Source organism: Puma concolor, chromosome D1, assembly GCF_028749965.1.
Source record: "Puma concolor isolate L17-30 chromosome D1, mPumCon1.1.hap2, whole genome shotgun sequence".
NCBI classification, from domain to species: domain Eukaryota; kingdom Metazoa; phylum Chordata; class Mammalia; order Carnivora; family Felidae; genus Puma; species Puma concolor.
Window position 1 is genome coordinate 91,329,948 of NC_141676.1, and position 26,233 is coordinate 91,356,180.

A 26,233-nucleotide genomic window follows, 5' to 3' on the forward strand; every position below is an offset into this window, starting at 1 on the left:
CGGTCTTGATAATTGGTTTAGATGCTGCTTTCCCGCCTACGCCGAGTCTTCCGAAGCATCAGCAGTTGTTGTTTGTTTTTAAGTGAGATGGAAGGAAAAAGCAGATAGCACTTGCCGTGCGATAAAGGACGATTGTGCTTGGTTTGTCATTAAATTCAATGCCACTGTGGAGGTCCAACGAGTCTTGTGTGCGAAGGGTGGTTTAGAATATGGATTGCCCTAAAGGGGATTCCTGCGTTATTGGAGGTTGGTTGGGAGGAAGGGAGGTTGGTGGTGGAAGGGCTGAGCACCCTTGCAAGGTTAGGATTCTGGGAATGTGTCTTCTCCATTTTTCCTCTTAGGAAATACTAACTTTCAATGTAGTTTGTTAGGCTGGAAGAAGGAGAAATATTTCTCCACAGTAAGAGCAGCAATAGCTTGGTGGTAATTATTCTAGAAATTCATTCAGGCTCTGTTCCAATTGTGTCTAAACTATACTGAAACTACCATTCTTCAGGTGGGGCTATGGAGATCTTCAGAAAAGCAAACGAGTCTTTCACATGGGAACCCAGAGGTATACCTGTCTTCTGGATAACCAGGTTTTAATTTTTTTTTTTCTTGAGGATCTTGAAATATGTAGTATCTTACCTGAGGTCCTTCTCCATCGAATTTGATATCATAGAGCATGGAGAAGAACAACGAGCTTTGCCTTTTTCAGTTAACTGTTTATATCCAATCAACCAATTATATAGTAATCTCAACAACTTTGTGAAACCGTGATGGTATATCATCCCCTCTTTGACAGATGACTCAACTGAAGGGCTCTGTGTAGTAGAAGGAGGTCCCACGCAGCTCTCTGTGAGTGCATACCCGCTTCTTTTGGGGGATCCTTTCGCCCCTTACCATCCATGTGGGTCAGAAAGCATTCCTTCTGTGGATGGTCTACTTTCCGCTGGTGCTATACATTTTTTCCTTCAGGACAGTGTATTTTTTTTTAAAGTTTGGTAAAATATACCTAACATAAAATTTACCATTTTAACCGCTGTGATTTGTAGAGATTTTATTTTTCAGTAATCTCTACGTAGACTTAGCACGGGGCTCAAACTTACAACCCCAAGATCCAGAGTCGCATGCTCTAGCGACTGAACCGGCCAAGCGCTCCTCCATTTTAACCACGTTAAATGTCCAGTTCTGTGGCATTAAGTAATTATCACCACCATGCACATAGAGAACTCTTCATCATCCTATACTGCAACCCTGTCCCCGTTAAACACTAACTCTCCATTTGCCACTTCCCTCTGACCCTGGTCACCTCATTCTACTTTTCGTCTCTATGAATTTGATTATTTTAGGTACCTCATTTGAGTAGAATCATACAATATTTGTCTTTTTGGGTCTGGCTTATTTTGTTTAGCCTACTAACCTGAAGGTTCATTCATGTGGTAGTATGTGTTAGAATTTAATTTTTCTAAGACGGAATAATATTCCATTGTTTGTATGTGCCACATTTTGTTTATCCATTCAAAATCTCTTGATGGGCATTTCAGTTGTTTCTACACTTTGGCTGTTGTGAATAATGCTACGATGACCATTGGTGTACAAGTATCTGTTTGAGTCCCTGCTTTTGATTCTTTGGGGTATATACCTGGGAGTGGAATTCTGAATCCTATGATGATTTTATGTTTAATTTTATGAGGAACCACCATATTGTTTTCCATAGTGGCTACACCAGTTTTACGTTCTCACCAGGATTGAGGAAGGGCTCCAATTTCTCCACATCCTCACCATCACTTGTTATTTTCTGGCACTGGTCTTTTTTGGGGGGTGGGTGGATAATAGCCATCTTCATAGGTGTGAAATGGTATCTCATTGTGATTTTGATTTACATTTCCCTGATGATGAGTGATGTTGACCATGTCATCTCTTCATGTGCTTACAGGTCACTTGTATATCTTTGACCGAAATGTCTACTCAAGTCCTTTACCCATTTTTAACGGGACTATCCACAACTCCATTGTGATGGAGTTATTTGTTTTGTTTGGAGTTCTTACATATTCTGAATATGAATTCCTTATTATGGATTTGCAAATAATTTATTCCATTTTGTAGGTTGCCTTTTCACTTTCTTAATAGTGTCCTTTGATGCATAAAAGTTTTTAATTTTGGTGAATTCTGGCTTACCTATTTTTCTTTTGTTGCCTGAGCTTTTGGTGTCCCATCCACGAAATCGTTGCCAAATTCAATGTCATGAAGTTTCCCCTATGATTTCTTTTAAGAATTTTATAGTTTAGCTCTTATGTTTAGGTCTTTGGTCCACTTTGAGTTAGTTTTTGTATATGGTGTAAAGTAAGGATCCAGCTTTATTCATTTATTTATTGCATGTCGATACTGATCTAATGCTATATTTTTGAAGATACTATTTTAAACAAAGCTTCCTGCTTTCTTGGGCATTCTCCAGGCAATTTAAACCAGTGGTGGCTTATTTTGCATCATTCAGATTTCTAGCTTATGCTCTTATGCTCTTTGTCACCATGACAAGTAGTGGTAGAGATTAGAACTAAGGTCCCAAAAGGTTGCTCTCTGTATGAACTCTTATGGACACAATGTCAAACTCCAGAGCCTCTTTTTTTTTTCTAATTTTTTTAACATTTATTTTTGAGATACAGGGACAGAGCATGAGCAGCAAAGGGGCAGAGAGAGAAGGAGACACAGAATCCGAAGCGGGCTCCAGGCTCCGAGCCATCAGCACAGAGCCCGACGCGGGCCTTGAACCCATGAACCATGAGATCATGACCTGAGCCGAAGTTGGACGCTCAACCGACTGAGTCACCCAGATGCCCCAAACTCCAGAGTTCTTAACCATCACCTTGTACACCCTTGGAGGACAAGAATCCAAGTCTTCTCTGCATTTTTTTCCCATGTCTCTTGCAACATAGTGAATACAACCATAGTTAGCTGCAATTGGCTAAATCGACAATGAGATTTTTAAATAGCATGTATTGTTCTGTATTACAACTATTGATTTATGTCTGTCTGCCCACCGCAGCGTGACCTTGTTATTTCTCTCGAGTCTAGCACAGTGCCTGGCACAGACCTTTACTAAACAAAACTGCATCCGTAGCACTATCTCTTTCGTTTTTCTAAGCCATGTTAAGGTGCAAGGGCCAAAGATGAGCAGTAAAATCTTGTTCTAATTACAATGCCATCTTAACTGCATTGCTAGCCTTATACAGCAAAGGAAAATGAGGATGTTGCTCTGAGTGACATTCAATAGATGTTCATAGATTTTCCAAGTTGAGCATTTGCGTCTTCAGTAGAAAGGGAAAGGAACGAACCATGACAAATCTTATCTCCCATCTATTCCTCAAAGAAAATGGAATCCTTTAGGATAAAAGTGTTGAGTTAAACCGACTCAGTCAGCTAAGTTTCCAACTCTTGATTTCGGCTTGGTTCATGATCTCAAGGTTGTGAGATCAAGCCCTGAGAAGGGCTCCTTGCTGGGCAATGGGTGTGGATCCTGTTTAGGATTCCTTCTCTCCCTTTCCCTCTGCCCCTCCCCTGCTCATACTCACTCTCTCTCTTTTTCTATCCCTCAAAAAAAGTATTTAAAAAAAAGCAGCCAAATACTGCCTTCAAAAAAATTGTCTAACAAAATAACCCTATTCATAGAAACGATATTACGTGAATGTAATATTCTTACCATGGTTCTGAATATGTAAATATAAGATGCTGTATATTTTCACCTAAAACAAATGCATGATTTTCACATTGCTCACATTTTCTCTAAGTGAGAAATATATGAACATTTCTGTCCTTTAATTGCTGCACGAGAACTACAAATCAGGGCCACTAAAACTAATCTATTTTTAAATTTTTTTTCAAGTTTATTTATTTATTTTGAGAGAGAGAGAGCGAGAACACAAGTCGGGGAGGAACAGAGAGAGAGGGAGAGAGAGAGAGAATCCCAAGCAAGCTCTGTACTATCAGTGCAGAGCCCAATGCGGGGCTCAAACTCACAAACGGGGAGATCATGACCTGAGTCAAAAATCAAGAGTCGGTGGCTTAACTGAGGGAGCCACTCAGGTGCCCCCAAACCAATCTATTTTAGAAATCACCCAAGACCAGGCTTATATGAAAAGGGTATTTTAACTTTACTTTTAAGAACTCCCGATGCTCTACTTGGTCAGCTCCCTTCCATATAATTATTTTCTTCTTCTTAGGAAATATCACATTTCACATCAGGTTAACAGAGCTAAATAAAAAGCCAAAGCAGGTAACTGTTTGGTAGATATCCTACTTTCTGACTGTCTTTCCGGGCCTGATTCTACAGCAAGCCCGGCCTCTCCAGACCCCTTGCCTGGGTTAAATGGGGCTCCATTGAGAAAGTCAAGAAATGTGAAGCCATGAATATTCACATATTCAGTAGAAAGTAAACCTAATGCATCCGTGGAGGACCAGACAAGTTATCCCACTGAGCTAGCTGGCTCATCTCCCTCCCCAGTACTCTTCGTGGCTGAGTTATATTTAACTGAAGGATCATTTGAAGGATAGTAAATAAGGTGTGATCTGGTGTCGCTCCAGCCAGTAACAATATTTGGTCTTCCACCTAGACCGAAGAGCCTGTCCGAGCGGCTGCCTCCGCGGTGTCAGGGGCTAGCAGAGCACAGCCTTTTTTCCAGCCTTCCCAGCCTTGACCACACCCCCCAATTTAAGGAGGCAGCTCTATTAGAAACATTATGGTCTTTGCATCCTCTAATAGCCACCGAGCGGAGGATTCCTGCAGGTAGTTGGAAAGAGACCACAGACATTGAGGGAGCTTACTCAGGACCTTTTCCTCACCCAGTCTCTCCGGCCAAGTAGTAAGTGAAGTGTGAGTTTCTGCCTAAAACTTTGCTATTTTCCTTTTCCTTTTTTTTTTTTTTTTTTTTGTTTGTTTCAGTCTGTGGAATTAAACAGTAAATTGATGGGGGACTTTCAGGATACAAGTGAGTTTTCTTTTCCTCTGTTCACATGTTTCTATAGTTTCCATTCATAATTTTTCAAAAATACTTCCTAACCTTCTTAAAATAGTCTGAAATCAGTTTGTTTCACTCTTTCCCCTGCTTTATAAAAGCAAAATCATACACGTTTTAGATACTCGCAGATTACTTGTCAGAAACTCTGAATTTTTTTTGCATATTGGAGCGGTTCCAAAGAAATAAAGCTGTAGTTAAACATAGAAATTCCTTCCCCCCCCTCACTCTTAGCAAGCCTGTTGCTTTACTTTACTTTTTTTTTTTTTTTTTTTTTTTTTTTTTTTTTTTTTTTTTTTTTAGCCTAGCAGCTTAATGAATTTCTGTGGAGAGGAAATTGCTACACGAATCTTTCAAGCCAAACTAGCCAGGTTTTTGTTTGTTTGTTTGTTGGTTTTGTTTTTTGGTGTTTTTCCCTGTTCTGTGACTCCACGTTCTTCCATATTCTACCTGTTTTGGGGGCGCTGTGGCTGAGGCAGGGAGAGTCTCAAAGTCCGGGGTGGCATTTCTTTTCTCCACCGCAGAGCTGAACGTCAGGGGCACTGCTATGGGCTATGGCTGTGGTCTGGGGGGTGTGGATGGCCATTCCCCTCCATTTGGGGATTTTATCCTGCAATGCCACTTTGTGGCTTCGGCTGTTAAAACATCCCTGTTACCCCTTTTAAAGTCACATTTTACGTGGATAACTGTTGAAAAGACTAGGCATTCGCTTGTAGGTTCTCCTTATTGCCTTTTGGGGAAGATTTTTTTTTTTTCTCACTATTTTTTCTCGGTCACTTCATACTATTGCCGTGTGACTGAGGAGACAGACCTATTTGCCACACAGCAGGAAATACAGATTCTAAAATGATAATTCTAGCAGTTCCATTTGATTTGTAACATGACTGGCATCTTGACTGTTTCATCAGTTGTGGTTCTGGATTGCATCGTCTCTTTTTTTTATCCTAAAAGAGGAAAACTTTTGCTCCTGCAGGCGAGGGCTGTGCACGCGTGGAGGGTTGCTGCGTGGCTGCTGTTGCTGTTGAGATTCTTACTTACCTGTTGTTCCTGAATGGAGGGAAGGGAGAGCTAATGAGTTAATGTCTGCAAAGTGCTTTGAAGATGAAAAGCCCTTTTCATGTGTTCAGTATTGTAGTTATTAATATTAATATTTGAAGAAGCATGCTGCTTCTAATTGTAAATCAACAACTTCCATACTTGCCAACTCAGTAGTGAGAAAACAAACAGCCGAGGCAGCCGCGCAGCCTCTTCCGTCCTGGTTCCGCTGCTGAGGACTGAGGATGAGGGAAGCAGAGGGTCTGATGAAAGTCTGATTACAGAGAGGGTATCTCTGCCTTTCAGGCTTCTGGCACCAAGGTGCTAGTTGGTAGAGGTGCTAGAAGGTCCAAGAGTAGAGCCTGGAAGAAGGCGGGTAAAAGGTGTAATCCTTCAACATCTGGCAATCTGTGACCTTGGCGAACTGGGTGAGAACATGGACGCAGGCCAGTTGCCTGCCTCAGATTATAATGAAGTTCAAAGGCTGAGTAGGCTCATAACTGGAACCAGCACTGGATTTGGAGTCAAGAAAGCGGATATGCATTTGGGTCCTAGTAGAGATGGGCTTGGTACCTGGGAACAAGGTATTTAACCTGACTGTGCCTTGTTGTCTTCATCCCTAAAATGTGAATAATGATTTGTGCCCCACCTACTCCACAAAGATGGGCGACTGGAAGTGAACAGCGTAAAGAATAAAAGTGCCAATCATGTTGAGGGGCAGTCTAACAAATTGGGTGTGTGGGTGCAGGTCCCTAGGGGAGGGTGGGGTGGGAGACTGACAAATACATGTTAGGGACACAAATAATTGGCACTGACAATCCTCTCTTTGATTACACGCGGAGCCTCAAGGTAGAAGCAAATTTCTCCCCGACGATTCGAATTCGGCCATCCTTCCTGATTTTATTTATTGAGGAAGGGATCTGCTTTCCACAGCAACTCTCCTTTTCCGATTACCCATTTAAAATTCCCATCTCAGCCTCAAGTGGCAGAAGGAAGGGTTACACCCCAGAAGCTGGTATATCGGTCCCCCTTCCCCCCCTCTCCCATTTCTTCCTTTCTATATGGAAATGTAAAAGTATTTAGTATTAGAGCAAACTAAATGTGGTATGCAGCAATTTAGTGGCGTGAGGCAAGCTGGGTGAGTTTTCAATCCTGGGGAAACTTAGATAGGAAAATAACTTGTTTTATGCCTTTCATCTCCTTTGCCCCTGCTCTACCGAAAATGTAGCTTTAGGGAACTCAACCATTTATTTATTTATTTATTTATTTATTTATTAAAGTTTCTTTCTTTATTTTGAGAGAGAGAGAGAGAAGAGAGAGCACAAGTGGGGGAGAGGCAGAGAGAGAAGGAGAGAGAGAGAGAGAGAGAGAGAGAGAATCCCAAGCAGGCTCCATGCTGTCAGCACAGAGCCTGATTTGGGGCTCAAACTCAGGACCCGTGAGATCGTGACCTGAGGCGAAACCCAAGAGTCAGCCGCTTAACTGGCTGAACCACCCAGGTGCCCCAGGGAAGTCAACTTTTTCATCTTGGTGATCCTCTGGGTATCATACCTGGTTTCCTCCAATTCACCAGAGGAAGGATAATAATTCCTAGTATTTATTGAGCACTTGGTATGTGCCAGGACCCTTGCTGAGTGCTTTGCACAGACCACTTCATTTAATCTACAGGGAAGTATTTGAGGTGGGCACTTTTGTTATTCCCATTTAACAGATGAAGGCACTGAGGCTTGGTAATATGACCAGTGTAGAAGAGGGACCTGATTAGAACCAAGGGGATGTGAGTCCAGACCTTGGGGCTGGCACTGTATCTCGAAGGAACCTTAGTACCTCTGAGATACTTACGTGAGTTCAGGCTGGATTTTTCTGCTCAGACTGATGTTTTGGTTTTACATGGGAGAATTCTGTGGATTAGGCTTCTTTTCCAAAGGGGGATCTGCCGCTCAACTATTTGTTGTTAGAGAGTAATACTGACTCTGAAGGAAAGCTACAAGGTCCAGTTGATCAGATCAGCAAATCTCTCCTTCCGTCTCTCTCATGACAAATATTGATTGAATTTCTATGCTGTGTCCAGCCTTGTGTTGGGTGATGTGACAGATGCAGAAGGAACAATAATGGAAGTTTTGTTCATAAAGTCAACATAAGTTATTTTAGGAGACAAGATCTTACCTGAAAAGGGGTTGAAAGTAAAAGACAATATAAGTGTTAAGCGATGTGACCCAGTCTATGAGTGTTTTGGGACTTCAGATGGCAATAATTGGTGTCTAACACAGGGATAGAAAGACATTTCTTTCCTTTCCTTTTCTTTTTTTTTCTTCTCTTTTCTTTTCTTTTCTCTTTTTTCTTTTCATGTTGATATGTTTTTGAGACAGAGAGAAACAGAGCATGAGTGGGGGAGGAGTAGAGAGAGAGGGAGACACAGAATCCAAAGCAGGCTCCAGGCTCTGAGCGGTCAGCACAGAGCCTGACGCGGGGCTCGAACTCAGGAGCCCTGAGCTAAAGTGGGATGCTTAACCGACTGAGCCACCCAGGCGCCCCGGGGAAAGACATTTCTGATCAATTTTGTTTCTCAAAGAAAAAGAATAGATTTGATATTCTACCTGGTCAAGGCTGCTGCTGTCTCAGGAACTCAGAAGAGAATGTTTGGGTAGTACTAACTAGAATGAAAACCAAGAAGCAACCTTTTAGTGAAAATGTCAAGAAAATATTCTCGACAGGGGAAATAAAGTCTCTAAATTTCCAAGCCACAGGGAAAAGTCAAAAACCCCAGAATTTTAGCTTTTTTTGCATTTGGAATTTTTTTTTAACTTTCATTTCAAAATAATCTCAGATGCATCAAAATTGCAAAACACAGATCGAAGAGTTTCCGACAGATGTTAAGTCCTTGAAAATTGTGAAAAACATAATGCAAATGACGACGTAATCGTCTTTGTGGTGCCCCAGCCATCTTTAGTCCAGAGGGATTCCTGTCAATGGGGAGACCACAGCGATGCCCATTTCTTGACATTAAGGCTAAGTAACTCAAACCACAGCTTCTCAGGAAAGGCAAGAAGCCTTGTCATATGTGGCCATCATGTGACATGTGGCTTGAGAGGCACTGACAGTGCTGAGTTCCACGTTCCCCTGGCCAGGCTCTTATTGTAGCGAGGATAAAAACCAAACTTCTCATCAGCCTGCACCACAGACGTCTTCTTGCCCGTTCCTCGGTGGGCTCTGTCTCCTGAACACCTGCCTTGTTAGGATTACTCATGAGTTTAACCAAGTTTGTCCAGACGCTGGTGTGCTACTCTGAGCGAGGTCTTTGGAGAGCTGCTGCCTGGGCATCAGGTGGGATCTCGTTAGAAATGCAGATGGTCAGGCTGTACCTCGGACCTGCTGACTCGGGCTTAGCATTGTAACGCAATTCCCAGGTGATTCCTATGCAAATCAGTTGGGGAAGTGTGCTCCCCCCACCCCTGGCAAAAAAAAAAAAAAAAAAAAGCCAAACGCAACAAAATTAAAAACAATGAACAAACAAAAATTCTTGCAATATTCTCCGTAGCAGCTTACTACTTCCGTAGTTATATATCTAGTTGCTAATGGGTTACTCCACAAAAGACCGACATTTATGTCAAAAAGATGTTGGTTTCACTCAAGACGTGACAGTATTTCCCCATTTGTGCCCTGGAATCTTCCAATGAGTTTGTTCCTCAGTGCCAGAAAGATGCTTACTTCTTGGTTTTATGCATAACAATGGTACAAACAGACTACCATTCAACAGCAATGGTGGCTCTTTGCTGCAGTGAAATTCTTAACTAATGCTTATGGAAGGGAATCCTTTGCTGATTATTTAAATGCAAGTCCCTTAGAAAAAGAGACAGGGATTTAGGCCATCTAGGTTCCAGCTATGGTACCTGAATGAATAGCCGCCTTGGGCAGTAAGAATAATAATGTATAAAAACCACTATGACTTAATTAGTGAATGCTTACTAATGCCAGTCACTGTGACAAAAGAGCAAAACATAATAACCGCTATTTGTTGACCGCTTTATCGTACGTAAAGCATTCTGCTGAGCACTTTTATTTTATAGAACCCTCCTCAATAATCCTGAAAAGGTTGGTATTATCATCTCCATTTTATAGTTGAGGAAACTAAGACTTTGTGAGGTTAAGAGACTGGCCCATGGCCATTGGCTCAGTAAGGAGCTACAGGTTAACTCACCCTCTGCAACTCCGGAGCTCTTTATCACTGGATAAACACGTCACCTCTCTGAAGTCAGTTTATTCCAATAAAAAATGGCAAATTCGGTGAATTTGTTTTCCAACTCCAAAACTGACTGAATTTGCAAAATCCCTCTTCATGTAAGAATGGCAGCAAGCCGTTCAAGATTCTACTGAGAAATTGGAACCTTACAGTTTGGGCAATAAAACAACCGAAACTCCACCATGAAAATCACAATCAGACATAGTTCAAGGAGCTGCTTGCTGGATTTGAGAGCTCTCAGGCAGCTGGTGTCCTTTAGTACAGTTGGAAAAGGACATTCTCAATATCTATCCTGTCCCCTTTTCATTGTTCTCTGAGTATCTACCTCTGTGTGTGATGTCTCTCAGTTTTGTTGAGCACTTCTTAAGAGCCAGAACCGTATCTGAAGTCTAGATTTATATCCAACATGCTCCACACTCTGTAAGTTGACAAGTAATTTAAAATTCTAGGCTCTTTGAGGATTCCTTTGGCAGCATCCGTTGGGTTAGAGTTGACATTTTAGTCTTTCGGGCCTTCTTCAGATTCATCTTGGCCAAGAATCTCATACGTATATCATGACCTCTGCTACATTTGTCATTGTGAAGCAGAGAGTACTTCCTGTCTTTTCTCCAGCTTACTGTTTTGTGTTTCTAGTCTCTTAGTAAAAAAAACATTTTAATTTATCGACTCAGTGATCATTTGCTGAATTTCATGGCACATTCTTGTAGCATTTGAAGAATAGCACTTGAAGACCAGGCTGTGGGCACTTTTACTGTAAACCAGTGTATTGAATGTTACCTTCAGCCTTCCAGGAAATGTTTCCACGTGAAGCCTGGTTGACTACCAAAAGGAGAGCGTTAGGTTTTGCAAAGTTTCAGAGACGAGGATTGACACTGTGGTCATCAAATTCCTCTCATTTAGGAGCGGGTGGGTTTTAATGTACTCCCTTGATGTTTACAAGAAGGGACTCCATTCTGCCCACTGTTCATCATGCCATGCCAGCAGTGTGACTGGGAGGGACTCGTGTCCACACAGAGGAAACATTAAATAGTCTACCAGGCACTCCTTATTTCCAAATTGCTATGGTGCAGCAGACCAAAGCAGTCTTTTACTCTCTCTCTTTTTCAGGACATATGAAGGAGTTAACTCGTTGAGGAAGGGCAAAACACTGTCCTCGTGTGATAGTCCGATACCATGAGTAACAGCACATAAATCAGACCACTGCCTTTATGGGTCAGGGCTGGCTACTTAATGTTTATTTATTTTTGAGACAGAGGGAGACAGAGCGTGAGTGGGGGAGGGGCAGAGAGCGAGGGAGGCACAGAATCGGAAACAAGCTCCAGGCTCTGAGCTGTCAGCACAGAGCCCAATGCGGGGCTCAAACCCATGAACCGTGAGATCATGACCTGAGCCGAAGTCGGATGCTTAACCGGCTGTGCCACCCAGGAGCCCCAGGGCTGGCTACCTAAAATAAGAAGGAATGTTTACTACTGGGATGTTGAGAAACCTAGTCAAGAAAACGAGGTTCTTACGGATTTAGGAACAAGGAGGAGAAACCGTCTCCAATCCTTCAAACTATTTTTTTTCCTCCTTATTGCAACCACTAAGTTTCTTTGGGAAACTATCTGAATATGCTTAGATTGACGTTCTTGCCAGAATTGAACTTGGTAGCTTTTGTTACACTGCCAGATGAAAGGAGAGATCCACTAAAATGATTTGAAAAATGCCAATGAATTACTCATGAGAGTTGGAGAGAAAATGATATAGGAGAATAGATAAAACTTGTCAATCTGGTGCATTCATTAGTTTAGGGAAAAATATGATCCTGCTCGTGGTTAACATTAAAGAAGTCTCAGCTTAGGGTTGCATATGGATGCATGTGACCACAAGTGATAACTCTTTTTTTTTTTTTTTTTTTTTTTTTGCCCTAGATCTCTCTTCCACTCTCTTGGATATACTCAGGCCCTGAGACCTACTGTTGCACATTCTAATTCTATTTCATGAAAAGGTTCTTCCATTCAGTCAATAAATGTGTTGCATGTCTACTATGTGACATATAAAAAGATAGTCCTTACTCTTAAGCAACTCAGGATTCAGGAACAGAAACAGATATGCATACAGGAAGTACTCTGAACCAAATACCAAATACCAAAGTAGGCAGGTTGTTATGGTGAGTCCTGTGGAGGAGGGTGGAGAATGCCCATCTAACTGCTTAAGAGGTTGGGGGAAAGCTTCCTGAAAGAAGTAATGCTCAGTCTGAGTCTTTAAAAACAGATTTTTCATGGCATTCCGAAAGAAGAAACTCAAACTCTATTCATTGGAGATTCATGGTGTTGCCTTGATAACATAGAGGACAATGTCTTTAGTTTGGCAAAGGTTCTGTCATTTTTCTTTGAGTGCATAATCCTTTTAGAGGTCAAATTCTTTTTCTCCTGCATTCTAGACCAAAAGGGTGTTTTTTTTTTTAATACGAATTAATGAGAATCCTAAATTGTTGATACTAGGAGAAATCCTGATTGCAAATCTATGTAAATTTTGCATAGCAACTTATCCACATTATCCACATGTCATGGCTTTATTCCACAGTTGAATTGTCCACCTGTAATCTTTACATCGAGGCTACATAGTAGCCATGATTCCTGACCCATGAAGGTAACAGGGAGACTAGGGGGTAATGTCAAATGGAAAACACAATGCCTTTGTCGGTGGCTGTAAAATTTTGGCTTCTCTGTTATGGAAGGCAGTTTGTACGCGTTCTTTGTCCCAACACTACCACTTATAGATATTTAATGAGAAGAGAAAACATTTTGGGAACTTTTATAATGACATGGAATTCGGGACAAATTAATTATACAGTAATAAGCGGCTCGTTAAGAAAAGAATAAGGCACCCATATAATAGAATACTTGACAACCATAATCTTTGGAATGTAGAGTTCTATTTCTTGACAAAGAAGAATATTCATAGCATTATGTCAGATGTCAGTGAAAGAAGCAGATAGCAAAATGGCATGCAGAAAATTATATCACGACGGTAAAATTATGATCATACGGATACGTTATACATACATTTGTAAAAACACGTTAAAAAAATACCCAGGGGAACATTGAATAGAGGGTTAGTACGATGACCTCTAGATGGTGGGATTTGGGGTGATTTTGGCATTCATCTTCGACATTTCTGTGATTTTAGTGTATTTTTTTTTCAATAAACACATATCCTGTTGCCCAAAGCAATCATTTTCAAAAGAAAAAAATGTTTAAGTATAGTTTATTGGGTTAGTTCCCTTCAAGGCATAGTCTCTCCTTGAAAAGCACGTAACGCCAAAAGAAAAACACTAAGTGATGTCACAGTGCTCCACTAGAAACGCAGCCAAACAGGGGCAGAGTTGATGTGAACTGGGCTCAGCCTTCACGCAGACCTGGTCTCTTTGGGATTTCCTACTGCTGTGGCCTGGCCTGTTGCACCCCTCTCACTCCCCAGCCTCTCTGTCCTCTAGGCATCACCCACACCCTGCCCCAAAGGGATATGGGTGAAGGGCAGTGTCAGCCTGCAGGGCTGGCCCTGTCACTGGGCTTACGGAGGGTAGAAAGCTCCAGAAACAATCAGTAGCATGCTTTACGAAGAACAGAGCTCTCCCCAGAGTCCCGCAGAAAACTGTTCAAAATCCATTACCAGACTGAGATACACCCACATAAACCAAATGGCTATCCTTTTTTTTTTTTTTTTTTTTTTTTTTGTCTTCCGCAGAGACTGAGCATTTTTCTCTGGAAACTTCTGGGCTAGTGAGGAGAGAGAAGCCCAGGAGAAGGTGGCTGAAGACCCAGGGTCAGAGCTCAGCCTGACCAGTTTACAGGGTTGCCTACGTCTTCCTCCTTATCTGTAAAACAGAGGCTTAAGTCGGTTAAAGGGCTAGTACGAGCTTTCTAATCTGTGTGTCCGTCTCCTACCAGCAGTGGCACGGGGGCCAGGGGGACGGACTGAAGGGTGGACAAAATCCTTGCGCTTCTGTGAGAAGGTGACGTTAGCGGCCCACGCTTAGGGATGGGGTCACGCAACAAACCTGATGATTTCAAGCGGATCTTCATCCAGATCTGCAATCTATTCAGCTTCTCTGAGTTGAAAATCCAATGTACATCTGATCTGCATTATAGTTTCGGCCTTGTGAGAGCAATTCATTCTTTCATTCGCCAATTCAACAACGACAACAACAACAAAAACGAATTCTCTGATGCCCCCTAGTCCGTCTTCGATTCTGGAGACACAAAGGTGAAAAAGCATAGTGCCTACCTTCAAATGGCTCTGAGTTTAGGGCGAGAGGCAAATGGAAACAGATGTTTATAAAACGGTGTGTTACGCCCAGTGATGGCGGGGAACACAGAGAAAGGGGGACACCCCTGGCTGCAGTGAAGGGTGGTGCAGAAAGGGTTCCTGGCAGCCAGAACTTCTTGAGATGAGCCTTAAAGCCGGAGGAGAAGCGGGTTGATAGCTGGGGAGCAGGAGGGCAGAAGGTCATTTCTATCAACGTGATCATAGGAGAAACGGGGGGGGAAGCGAGAACTGGCATCAGGAGCTTATGGGAACAGCAGAGATTCCATCTTGGAGCAGAGGTGCAGTGGTGTGTGGGGACCATGAGGCCCGAGAGGTTGGGACCGCCGCTTGTGGAAGCCAGGGCAGTGTCCTGAGGACAAAGTCACTTCAGACCCATTTATCCACTGCTCTGGAGTAGCTGGTCCCCTTCAAGAAAAATGAACACAGGGGCACCTGGGTGGCTCAGTCGGTTAAGCGTCCGATTTCGGCTCAGGTCATGATCTTGCGGTTGGTGAGTTCGAGCCCCGCATCGGGCTCCGTGCTGACAGCTCAGGGCCTGGAGCCTGCTTTGGATTCTGTGTGTCCCTCTCGCTCCCTGCCCCTCCCCGCCTCACACTCTGTCTCACTCTCTCTCAAGAGTAAATAAACATCAAAAGAAGAAAGAAAGAAAAATGAACTCAGGTCTTCAAAAGTCTGTTCTCAACCGTTCACATTGTTTCTACATTCTGACAGGCCCGTGGCTGCTTCTAGGCTGGGTAGTAAATCTTAAGTCACACAGTTGTTTTGTATTTAGGTAATAAACATTTATAATGCCAAGACCAAAAAAAAAAAAAAAAAAGTTGGTCCAGCTGATGTTTAATGTTACGTGGGAGGGAATTCTCTTTGGCCAACAAGTCAAAAAAAAAAAAAAAAAAAAAAGTATCACGCAGACACTCCTCTTTCTTTTTCTGAAAGGGTTTATGTCCTAAGCAGCTGTTCTGTGTCACAATCTACAAGTGGAAAAAGGGTGAGTTCTTTTTTTCTTTCTCCAAAAAATAATACAGCAGTAATCCATTTCTGTCCCGGAGTTATTTCCTGAGATGAGGGCCCTCGAGTGCCCTGGCAACTCCCTCTTTTCAGCTTCCTCCCTGGGTGAAGGGCTTTTCCCCAAGGGAAGTGTCATTCATATAACGTAGCTGCAGGAACACAATCCCGCACAGAATGCACCATATGTGGGGCCTTAGGTTTCCTCCCTCACTCCGTCAATTGGAAAGAGAACACATATTTCCACTGAACCTTTCCCCAGGCTATGTTGCTGCGAAGGGTGTTGTCCGGCTGCCACTTCCAAAAATCCTTTTTCTTACAAATAGGTAAAGAAAATGGGAATTCAGAAGAGTAAAGGTCTTTCTGCTGCTTGTGGGAGTATAGGGGTGACTCATAGGGCCGTGGGGTCACACATCACACTGTGCAATCTTCCACGATTTCCCACCTCCCACACCCAGAAGAACTGACTGCTTTTCTTTTTCTTCCATATTGTTGGTAAACTACTCATCACATGATATTATAGCCATAGGTAAGTCTGTCTTCTCTACTGCCTGAAGATAGAAACTGTCTTTCTCAGCTTTATTCTGAGTCAGAGAGAATGTGAGGTCCATGATGAGATCGGAGGTCTTTGTTTGCCCGTGGGTCCCAAATGCCCAGAAGAATGTCTATCTAGGACATAGCGGGCACATAGTAGCTATTTGCTGAATGAATGAACAAGTTCCTAGCAAAGGAAGTCTTCATTGTGCTTGTTGAATGAATGGTGGAGGTCCGTGATATCTCAGGGGATCCGCGAGACTTTTTTTTGGAGGACCCTGGAGGGCTGAATGGCTGGCACAAACGGTGACCCCATACCTAGACATTCCCCAAAGGTATAGGTTGCCCTGCAGGGCCGGAGTGATGGCCAGCTTTTCCCTAGGGAATCTGACCATGGTTAATCCACTCGAGGTATGACATACTCCATATTGTTAACTTGTAAATCTCATCTGGGAGTAGATCAAAAGTGGGGATGAATAGACTGATGATGTTTCATTGGGACCTTTGCACCTGATTTCAAGGTTAAAAGTAAGCGATGTTTCAGTAGGAAGGGAACAATGAACTCATTGAGATTATCTTCAGAACGTATGGTCAGGACCCGTCCATGTTGAGCTGTGTTGTATGGACCTTATTTCATGGTCAGTGCCCAGTGCGCTCTGATACATAGCAGCTGCTCATTATTCTGAGGAATGAGCACTGAATAGGTGACCACTGATAACAGATATTAACAATGTCCTTGGACTAGCACACTTGGATCTTTTTCCGTTCTTCAATGTCACCACCGGGCGTTCTTCCGGGGGCCATCTTGCTGCAGTGGAGATCAATCCCCCTAAGAACAAGGGAACAAAATTTTGATTAATGTAGCCTAACTACCCGTAGTTGTTTAATTTTTTAAAATTAATATTATCTCGCCTGCAGTTTTTTTTTTTTTGTTGTTTATTTATTTTTTTTTTTTTGGAGAAAATGCATCGTAAGAGAAGTAAAGTTTTAGTTAAAAGCAAATAAGCAAAGTCCTGGGGTAAGTTATGTCTTTAGAAGGTTTCTAGCTTACGAATCTCAACCATATGATATTAGTTGCTCTGTGATTTAGCCCTTCGTGGGTATAATTTTCTATTGCTGAGCCCGTTTACCTATTATCGTTTAAATACATTTCATATGAAGGAAGACCTGCTCACTGGCTGTCACCTGAATGCAGACGGTGAACCAACACCACAAACTGAACATAGGACAGGTAGTACTCTATCTTTCTTGAAATGTGCCAGTGGCTTTACATATTAGCAGGAGTAAAGGAAAAGACAAAGATGAACTGGAAAGCAGTGGAGTTGAAGCTAAAATGTCATTTGTTAAACAATGGGAATTTGGCCTTCAGATGATGTGCCTAGGAACTTCATCTCGTGTGCATCATTCAAGAAAGACTTTTTTAAAGTGTATAATGTTGAGTTTATGAAAGTGTGTGAACTAATGCACTCTAGAAAGCATTGAGATCAACAGAAATATTTGATACATAAATGATTTTCCTGATGACCGACAGCCAGCTGGAAAATCCCTTCAGCCAGAACATTCCTCAAGCGTTCTTGACATCCAGATTTTCAATGTAGATAACAGCTATGGACAAGAATTATTTAAAAGCATTTCCCCACCCCCCCCCCTCACCCCCGCCCCAGATGAATAATGTTCAATCCCTTTCTCAGGCCTTCTCTCTGTTTATCTGTGTCTTGAGGTCCTGGTTGATGTGTCTCTTAGATAGGGCTTTTCCGTCCTTCTTCCCCTCAGACCTTTCTTTCTTTACTCCTTTATCAATTAATTCACACCACATCTGTGTGCTGAGCTCCTGCTATGTGGCAGACCTAGTTGGGGTGGAGGGAAGGTGATATATGGATGGGGCTGTTACCAAAAATGACACTAAGACCTGGTGCTTGCCCAGAAACCCTACAAGAGGGTCTTTCTGTAGATGCTGTGACTGCTTCTTGTCTACAGCTCACGGAAGCTATCCCTGCTGCCTTGTGGTCAAGAGGGAGGGGTCCCGGTCTGGGGCCTGCTCATTCTCTGTGTGCCAGGGGTCCATGTACTTTATCTTTCTGAATTTTAGTTTCCTTCTCTGTAGCATAAAGAGGTGAACTCTATGGTTCCTTGGGAGACATCCCGTTGTGAGATTCGAACCCGCTGTGGTTCTAGCACACACGTTGGTGCTTCAGTGAAGACTTTCTCCCATGCAGGTGCTGAAAGCCTGAGGATGAGCTACTTTGTGGATTCCACAGCCAGTGGCCCTGCCCCTTATTCAGCAGTGCGTCCTGCGGTGGCGGTAAGTGGACCCCTCCCTGCTCTTCCTTTGCCCACCTGCCTCTCCTGTCTTCCCCTTCCTTCCTGCATCCTAACCCCTCCTGGACAGAGAAGCCGGGGACCCACCCCCAAAGTTGGAATCAGCCTTGAATCTTTTGGAGGAGCTAAAGTGTGATATTATCTGTCTTTTTCTCAGCATATAAAATAAAAACCCAAGACTGATGGACTTGCTTACAAAGGTTTTATTTTAAAAAATATGTTTGTGTTTCAGAGAATGTAACTCAACCATGATTAATGGTGAAAGCCAGGTGATTTTTCATTACTCAGTTCATTTGGTGAAGATTTTTCACATATCGATAGAGCTAAATAACCCAAGCCATCTAATTGCAGAATTTAAAACTAGGGAATGTGATAGTAACTTTATAGGAAAATGTCATGTATCTCAGAATAAGAGAGGTAAAAGGAACTTTAAAATAGGACTGGATAAAATTTCTTTCCCTTAGGAAAGAAGACCAACCCAAGCTATGTGGTCATCAGTAGAATGTTTAGATGAATTTCTTTTTTTTATTTAAAAAAATTTTTTAACGTTTATTTATTTTTGAGAGAAAGAGACAGAACATGAGGGGGAGAAGGACAGAGAGAGAAAGACACAGAATTGGAAGCAGGCTCCAGGCTCTGAGCTGTCAGCACAGAGTCCGATGTGGGGCTCGAACTCATGAAGCAAACCGTGAGATCATGACCTGAGTTGAAGTCGGACACTCAACCGACTGAGCCACCCAGGCACCCCTAGATGAATTTCTTATAAATGTATTGTGAGAGCAATCCCATAATGCTATCATTGATCCATCCCAATGTTCAATGAATCTTTAATATTAGCTGATGTATTATTAACTATTCCTTCCTAATTGTGTATGTTTTCATGCAAAGACAGCCAACAGAAATGTTGAGCTCTTTTCACTTCCTCTGGAAATGGACAGATAAGTTTATTGTTAATTCTTTGCACTACATTTATGGGTCTAAAGAGACACCAATAGACCAGAGCTCTTTTCTGACTCCAGTCCTAGACTGTCCTGTGTGTGGTTCTGCAGAATTTTTAACACTGGTAACCTGAAGTTAACCATGGCCTCTCGTTGTAATTGTCTATTGAAAGATGCGATGTACTTGAAAATGATTCTCTGTGTCACTGAAAAAAATAAGTGCTCAAAAGCTGTTCTGTGTTCAAGGAGTGATTATCACATTTCTCTTTCCTGGCTATTCTGAAACACCTGTTTTGGTGTTTTGTTTTGTTTTCTGTTTTAAATGGCTTCGGTTTTCATAGAAACACCATTCACTTTTCTAAAAAATTAGAATCAGGAAAAAGTTTAGAGTATAATGACCACCGGAAATATGTTTAGAAACACGCACTCACACAACAAGTCCAGACCAGTGGTCTCTCAGTTCTGCTTCGTAGGAGTTGCCAAGAGCCTTAACTTGCAGGTCCCATAAGTGGCTGGAAAAATCTCCGGGGGAGGGGTCCTCTTGTTTCTCACACAGAGGTTATCATCTGAGGTTGGCGCAAATTACACTAACTTATTCTTAAAGATGATATTGTAGAGATTTGTTAAAACAGATAAAGCATGCTGCGGTTGCAGGGCAAAATATATCATTGGCTTTGGAAGAAGAGATTTAAACACCAGCCTATGTTAACTCTCTTTAGCGGTCCTGTAACCAAACGAAGCAAGATGAATAACTTCTCTTAAAAAGCAGTGCCATGCAAATTTTGTATTTGTTTTATTATGTTTTTGACACCCAAATGCATTTTTATGTTAAGGGTTCAAACCACAGGTATAAGAGTAAATTTTCCTTGACAGGGTATCTGGAAATTGTATGAAATTAGAAAACCAAAACCCAACTCTGGGTACATGTTTTCAACGAAGGACCCCACCCCCAACTGCATACACTGGCTAGTTTTAATGCATTTTAAGTGGTTTCCACTGGTTTCAAAACAAAGAACGCATTTACCCCCAGCCCCAACAGCCATATCTGAAAAGCATTATCAGCGCGTGGGATCCTTTTCGCTGTGAATTTCAGAATTGCTTGGGCAAAAGCAGAAGCTTGCATAAGAGAACTGCTAAGTTACTGCCCTAGCACTTTCACGCATAACTTCTCTCTGGGCCTTAGTTTCTCCATCACTGGGACTAGTTAGGCAACCTTTCAGAACCATATAGCAAGCAGAGAAGTCCTGAAACTCCTTTGCGTATACTCTCCCTAATACAAACGAATGAATAAACAAACAAATAACATCGCTCAGTACAAACTCAGGTTCAATAAACCAGCTCCTACAGATGACCCCCAACCTTAGCCTGCGTTATAAGAAACAGTTGAAGAATCTGTAAATTGCCTGCAGCCTTGGGGCACTGGCATTAGCGACACTAACAGATCTCACACCCTCGATCCCAATCTAAGATTTCGTGAAGGAGTGAGCACAGATTCATTAACTTTCCCAGACAAGAACGTCAAAGCCGCAGGCACCCGGGTCTAGTCAGTTCTGTTGGAGCCTCTCTATCTACAGGTCAACCAAAGGTACTTAATCCAATAATCCATATCCTCCTGCCTGGTGCCCTCGGCTCCAATTTGGTTAGGCTGGGCCACCAAGAAAAGAAACTCTGTCTCAGGTATGGGAAGCTGAGGGTGGAAGGAAAACTGTAGAGAAGTGAGTTTTTAATAGGGCTGCTTTAGCCGCCCCCCGGGGACTATTCGGTGATATTTTTATTTTTTAAATTTTTTAAAATGTTTTTATTTATTTTTGAGAGAGAGAGAGAGACAGACAGACAGAGCATGAGCTGGGAAGGGGTTAGAGAGAGAGCAAGACACAGAATCCAAAGCAGGCTCCAGGCTCTGAGCTGTCAGCACAGAGCCCGACATGGGGACTCGAACTCAAAACTGCGAGATCGTGACCTGAGCTGAAGTCAGGCACTTAACTGACTGAGCCACCCAGGTGCCCTGATTCGGTGATGTTTTTAACTGTCAGAACTTGGTGGTGGCATCTCCTGGCATTTAGGGCGTAGAGGACAGCGATGCAGCTAGCCAGCCCCACAATCCACAGTGCAGTCTCCCACGACCGAGAATTATTCAGCCCCAAATGTCAGTAGTGCTGAGGTTGAGAGGCCCTGCTTGCAGCCGCCCCAGGATCAAGTTTGAAGGGAGGATGGTGTTACGTGTACAGGTTGGTCTGAGCAGGTCTTTGCCACTTGTAAACGATTGCTCTAGAAAGGGAAATCTCAGAAAAGAAAAACAAGTGAGGATATATTCGTGTTATGAGGGCTTCTGTTTAACACGCTGCTTTAACTGTTCGATCTAGAGTCGGCTTCGATCTAAATCAGAATCCGAATACTTTCCAGTCCCCGAAGGCTGCTAATTCTGATTCATTATTCATAAATGAGAGGTAGCATTAGCATTATTTGATCATGCCCTGTACCAGAAGAAGCCTTACAATAATCACAGCGACAGTTAGAAACTTCATGCCACGGTCAGGGAATAATCATTGTAGGGGGAACTCACAATATCTGCCTCAGGGTCCCTTTGTCCAAACCAGGATACATGCTTTCCTCCTTGTAAGGTCAGTCCTTCAGGAGACCATGGTAACGAATGAGGTGATGTCATACCCGGGGGATAGAGCGGCAGCGCTTTTGGGAGTTGTCTGGCCATTGTGTGGGAGGGGGTGACGTTTTTCAGGTACGAATATGGGTTGTGTGTCAGGGACCCTTTCATCCAAGGGGAGGAAGCGCTCCTTCCTGTTATGCTACCTCAGCAAGCCTATGGTGAGCCCTGGAAGTCCCCAGCAGTGCTGGTCCCTTTATCCTCTCCTGCGTCATCCTCTCCGGCCACCAGGGCTGCAGAGCTGGGGGAGGGCAGGAATGGGAGGGATGAGTCGCTCCTGGTTTTGACCAAACATGTCACAGTCTTTGGCCACCTTGAAAGCGAGGAGGATGTGTGGAGGAGGTCCACGGGGATTAATGACCCCTGGGCCATGCAAACTTTAGGAAGCACCTTGAACTATTCAGAGGAAAGGAACAGTCCTGCCCACTCAGCTCCTGTGAGAGCTCAGTCCTTTGGGGGTAGAGCAATCTGCTGGGGCGAGAGTGGCTTCCCGGAGGGCCAGATCCCCCAGGAAAACCCGATACCCAAGAGGTTGGTCTAAGGTGCCAGAATTTCCTAGGCTAAGGCTCTGGGTTTGGGGAACATCCCATGCAGCCCGAGGTGGGGTAATTGCATTAAAAACCTGGCATTCTTTTACTCTTTCTGGATCCAATGTTCTCTTACTAATATGGCAACTATATTTCCTGAGTGAAAAGAAGTGTTTCAGAAACTGCCCAGCAAAAGACTTTTGACTCGTGACTTTATTATTTTTTAATGTTTATTTATTTATTTTGAGGGAAAGAGTGCATCAGCAGGGGAGGGGCAAAGAGAGAGGATGCCAAGCAGGCTCCGCACTGTCAGCCTGGAGCCCAACTCAGGGCTCCACCTCATGAACCGTGAGATCATGACCTGACCCCAAATCAAGAGACAGACGCTCTGCCGACTGAGCCGTCCAGGCGCCCCCGACTTGTGACTTTATGATACGAGTGGTATGAATGCAATCATACCTACTGGACACTTAGTTGCTATAACTGTGTAGAATAACATGGTGTGAAGCCAGGGGTATGTCAGAGACAGGATCACTGAATGGACTGATGGACATATGCCAGAGTCCGGGTCGAATACCAGCTTTCTAAGGGACAGAGGAAGGCTGCCAGCCACTGGCTGGTTTTAGGCATTGGCCTCTGTCCTTCCTGGGCTTTTCTAGAGGAACTTTCGGCGCTGGCCAGCCTTCTTGAGTCTCCACGGCGGTGCCTGCAAGCGGGAGTGGCGTGGCCATGGGGCTTAGCTAAGCACATTGCAGAGATGAGCTCCACGCCGTGCCCTCGGACACAGAGACCTCTGAGGCTCAATCTTTGCCCATCACTTCGTGGCATGAGTGACTCCCTTTTGTACACGTTCTTTCTTCCTTTCATCATTGATTGATTGATGGATTTTTTTTTTTTTTTTCGCCACGTAACTCTATTTCTACCTTCTGACACTTGGTGAGGCAGAAGGGCGACCCCACCCCCCTTGTTCCCGCCTCTTTTACAGGAGCCTCAGACAGAGCCTTCAGTCCTGGGCCAGGCAGCTCTGGAATGCAGCCCAGCCAATTATAATGGAAAGCACTTCAGGGAGTCAGAGAGATCTGGGTTCAGTTCTGGTCTGTTACTCCTTGGCCATGTGACCTCGGACAAGTTACTTAACCTCTCTGTGCTTCAGCGTCCTCTTCTCTTTAAAAGACAGAGCATAACTTGCCATGTGAGGCTATCATGATCGTTACATGAGAAAATGCGTGTCGAGAGCCTCCCACAAAGATGACCTCAGCTAAGCCTCTCTCCCTTATGCCTTTCTCTGGACTTTTCGATTGTGTTGGATGGAAGCATGGAGGGAGGAGTGGAGATGATTCCACTTATTGTCCGTGCAAGGGTGTTGCCACAACAAGACGGGGCTTCTGGGGTAAAGATGGAGACATTCTTATTGAGTAAACTCCTTGCTTCATCACTCCCCTGCCCTAGAAACAGCTCCCTTGCCACCAGATCAAAGTTCTCTTGTAATGGGCTGGTGGTTTACAACCCCATTGTGTAAACAGACCTGGTTCTCTTATCTTGAGTAATTGCAGTTTAATTGGGCCTCCTTGGGAAGCAATTCCCTTCTTAGCCAGGGCTGTTCGCACACTCTTCACCTCCACCCTACAGGCCTCAGGATTCCAGCCTTTGAGTGGTCATCAGGGAGTCTGTGCTGTCCCTGCCCTTCTTGGGAAGGGCACGCGCTTGTCACTGACTGTGGAGCCCAGCACCGACGCCCTTTCCTTCTCTCTGCAAATCCCGGAGGACAATGGATGAAGCATTTTGGGATTAGAGAAAACGTGCGAAAGAAATTTGGAATATAAATGGATACTTCGGGCCGGTCAGAAAAATGGAAGGAAAGACCGATAATGTCTGTATTTTCCAGCATCTGAAAAAGTGGGGCTTTTCTAAGGTCCCGATTTCAGTGGGCACAATCTCAAGGAGTTCAGAGCCAGGACACGGCCGAGAGGCCATCTCCCGATATCAGGAAATTAAGATCCTGAGAGATTAAAGGAGGTGCCTGAGTTTACAGAGCTGGCGAGAGACTGGCGTGTGACCCAGATCCCCTGACTCGGGGCTAAGGACACTCCTTACTTCGGAATTCATCTTAATCACTGTTTAGATGTGTGGTAGTGTAAAAGAACTTCTAATAGACTCTCATTCCTGCATCTCTATGCCAAATGAATGAGGAAGTGGGTCTTCCCCGAGTTAGGGGAAAAAAAAACAAAACAAAACCCAAAACCCCAGCTTGTAGCGGACCACTGGGCACATTGGAATTACTGCCCCGTCTTTCGGCCAAGGCGAGAGTTTTCTATCCACCACCCAGCGTCTCCTAACGAGGCTCTGAGTCACCACACCTGCTCTCCCTGCACCGTGGGATGCCTGGGGCTGTCACCTCTGGAGCCACTGGGAGCCTGGGGCTGTCCCCTCTGGAGCCACTGGGAGTCTGCAGGCTTCACATCGAGGGAGTAGAAGCCGACCAGTAACCCATGTCTCACCGTTGGTCTCTCGACAGGAAAGAGTCCAGTCTAGGAGCTCGGACTAGTGGCAAGGTGCAGAGGCCCCTGGACCCTCAGCTATGTGACTAAGTGCTCGCTGTGGGTGGAGGGGGCGGTGGTCTCAGGCTGCCACGAGCAGGGCCGGTCACATCTCGGGGCAGCCTCAGCCACAGTCCCCGGAGGAATTCTACGGGACCGTCTCATGTTTCTCCCTCAGAAACCTGCCGTGGGTCAGGCCTGCCCTTTCACCCAGCCCCAAGCCCAGCGCTCTTATTGTTTTAAAAAGAATTTCCTGGCCTTGAGTCTAAAATTAAACTGCCCTTTGAGAGTTTCCTAGTTTGTCTGTTCCCGCCTCTCCTGTGGCGGCACCACCCTCCCCTCCCTCCCTCCTTGAGAGTAGGCTGAGGAAAGCTAAATGGACGCGAAGGAGTATTTCTGTCTGCGTCCTTCCCTCTGCCTCTCAAGGGAGCAGGACACATGTGCCCTCCCGAAGCAGGTCTGCCCCAGCGTCCTGAAGGCCAGACGCCGTCCGCCCAGAACACCCCCCTTGGCTTCTTGTGGAAAGAGCTTCTCCATGACCCGCTGGACAGTGAGTGAAAGAAGACACTGGCTTGTCTGGCATCTTCTGAGGCGGAGGAGGAGGCCCAGACCTGATTAAAAGCTGCAGGGTTCAGCAGCAACCCCCCCCCCCCCCCACCGTGGAAAGGCACCTGCATGCAGTGATGCAATGGGCTGAGAGGGTCTAAGCTGAGGATTCGTCTCTTGGTCACACAGACTTTCCTGAGTATCTACTGTGCCAGAGCCCCTAGAGCTATTCCGGAGGCAGGCACTTCCTCCGCCTCCCTGTTCTCTACTGAAAAATGGGGGACGTGGGGTCAAAGCAGTGTTTGAGCATGGCTAGAACGAGGACAACGCTATGAAGGCTTTCGGAAATTTAGGGGGGACATCGTATGCCATGAATCCAAACTATGACTACGAGCAACGTTTGGCTCTACAGGCTTCTCTACTCATGGGGGCGGTTGGTCACAGGTCAGGAGAAAGGATGGGGACAAGGTGGCAGAAGGCGAGAGCAGAGTTGGAAAGGAGGCTGGAGATCAGTGGGGCTAGCCTCCTTAGGAAACAAAAACTAAAGAGGTTAAGTGACAGGCTGGAGGTTACACAGCTCCTTAGGAGCAG

General features: G+C 44.2%; 1 protein-coding gene across 3 annotated transcripts in view; it reads left to right on the forward strand.

The window, feature by feature from the left end:
• Positions 1-4,705: 4,705 nt before the first annotated feature.
• Positions 4,706-26,233, forward strand: part of ETS1 (ETS proto-oncogene 1, transcription factor) — a 132,858-nt gene continuing 111,330 nt past the window's right edge. For 2 of the 3 annotated variants that reach the window (XM_025928558.2, XM_086678694.1), the window contains exons 1-2: positions 4,706-4,838; positions 18,330-18,415. In XM_025928558.2, the coding sequence (XP_025784343.1) occupies positions 18,347-18,415 (69 nt within the window). In that variant the 5' untranslated portion in view covers positions 4,706-4,838; positions 18,330-18,346. Of the gene's footprint in view, positions 4,850-18,329; positions 18,416-26,233 lie in introns of all 3 variants that reach the window. The other variant, XM_086678691.1, reaches the window with a different exon arrangement.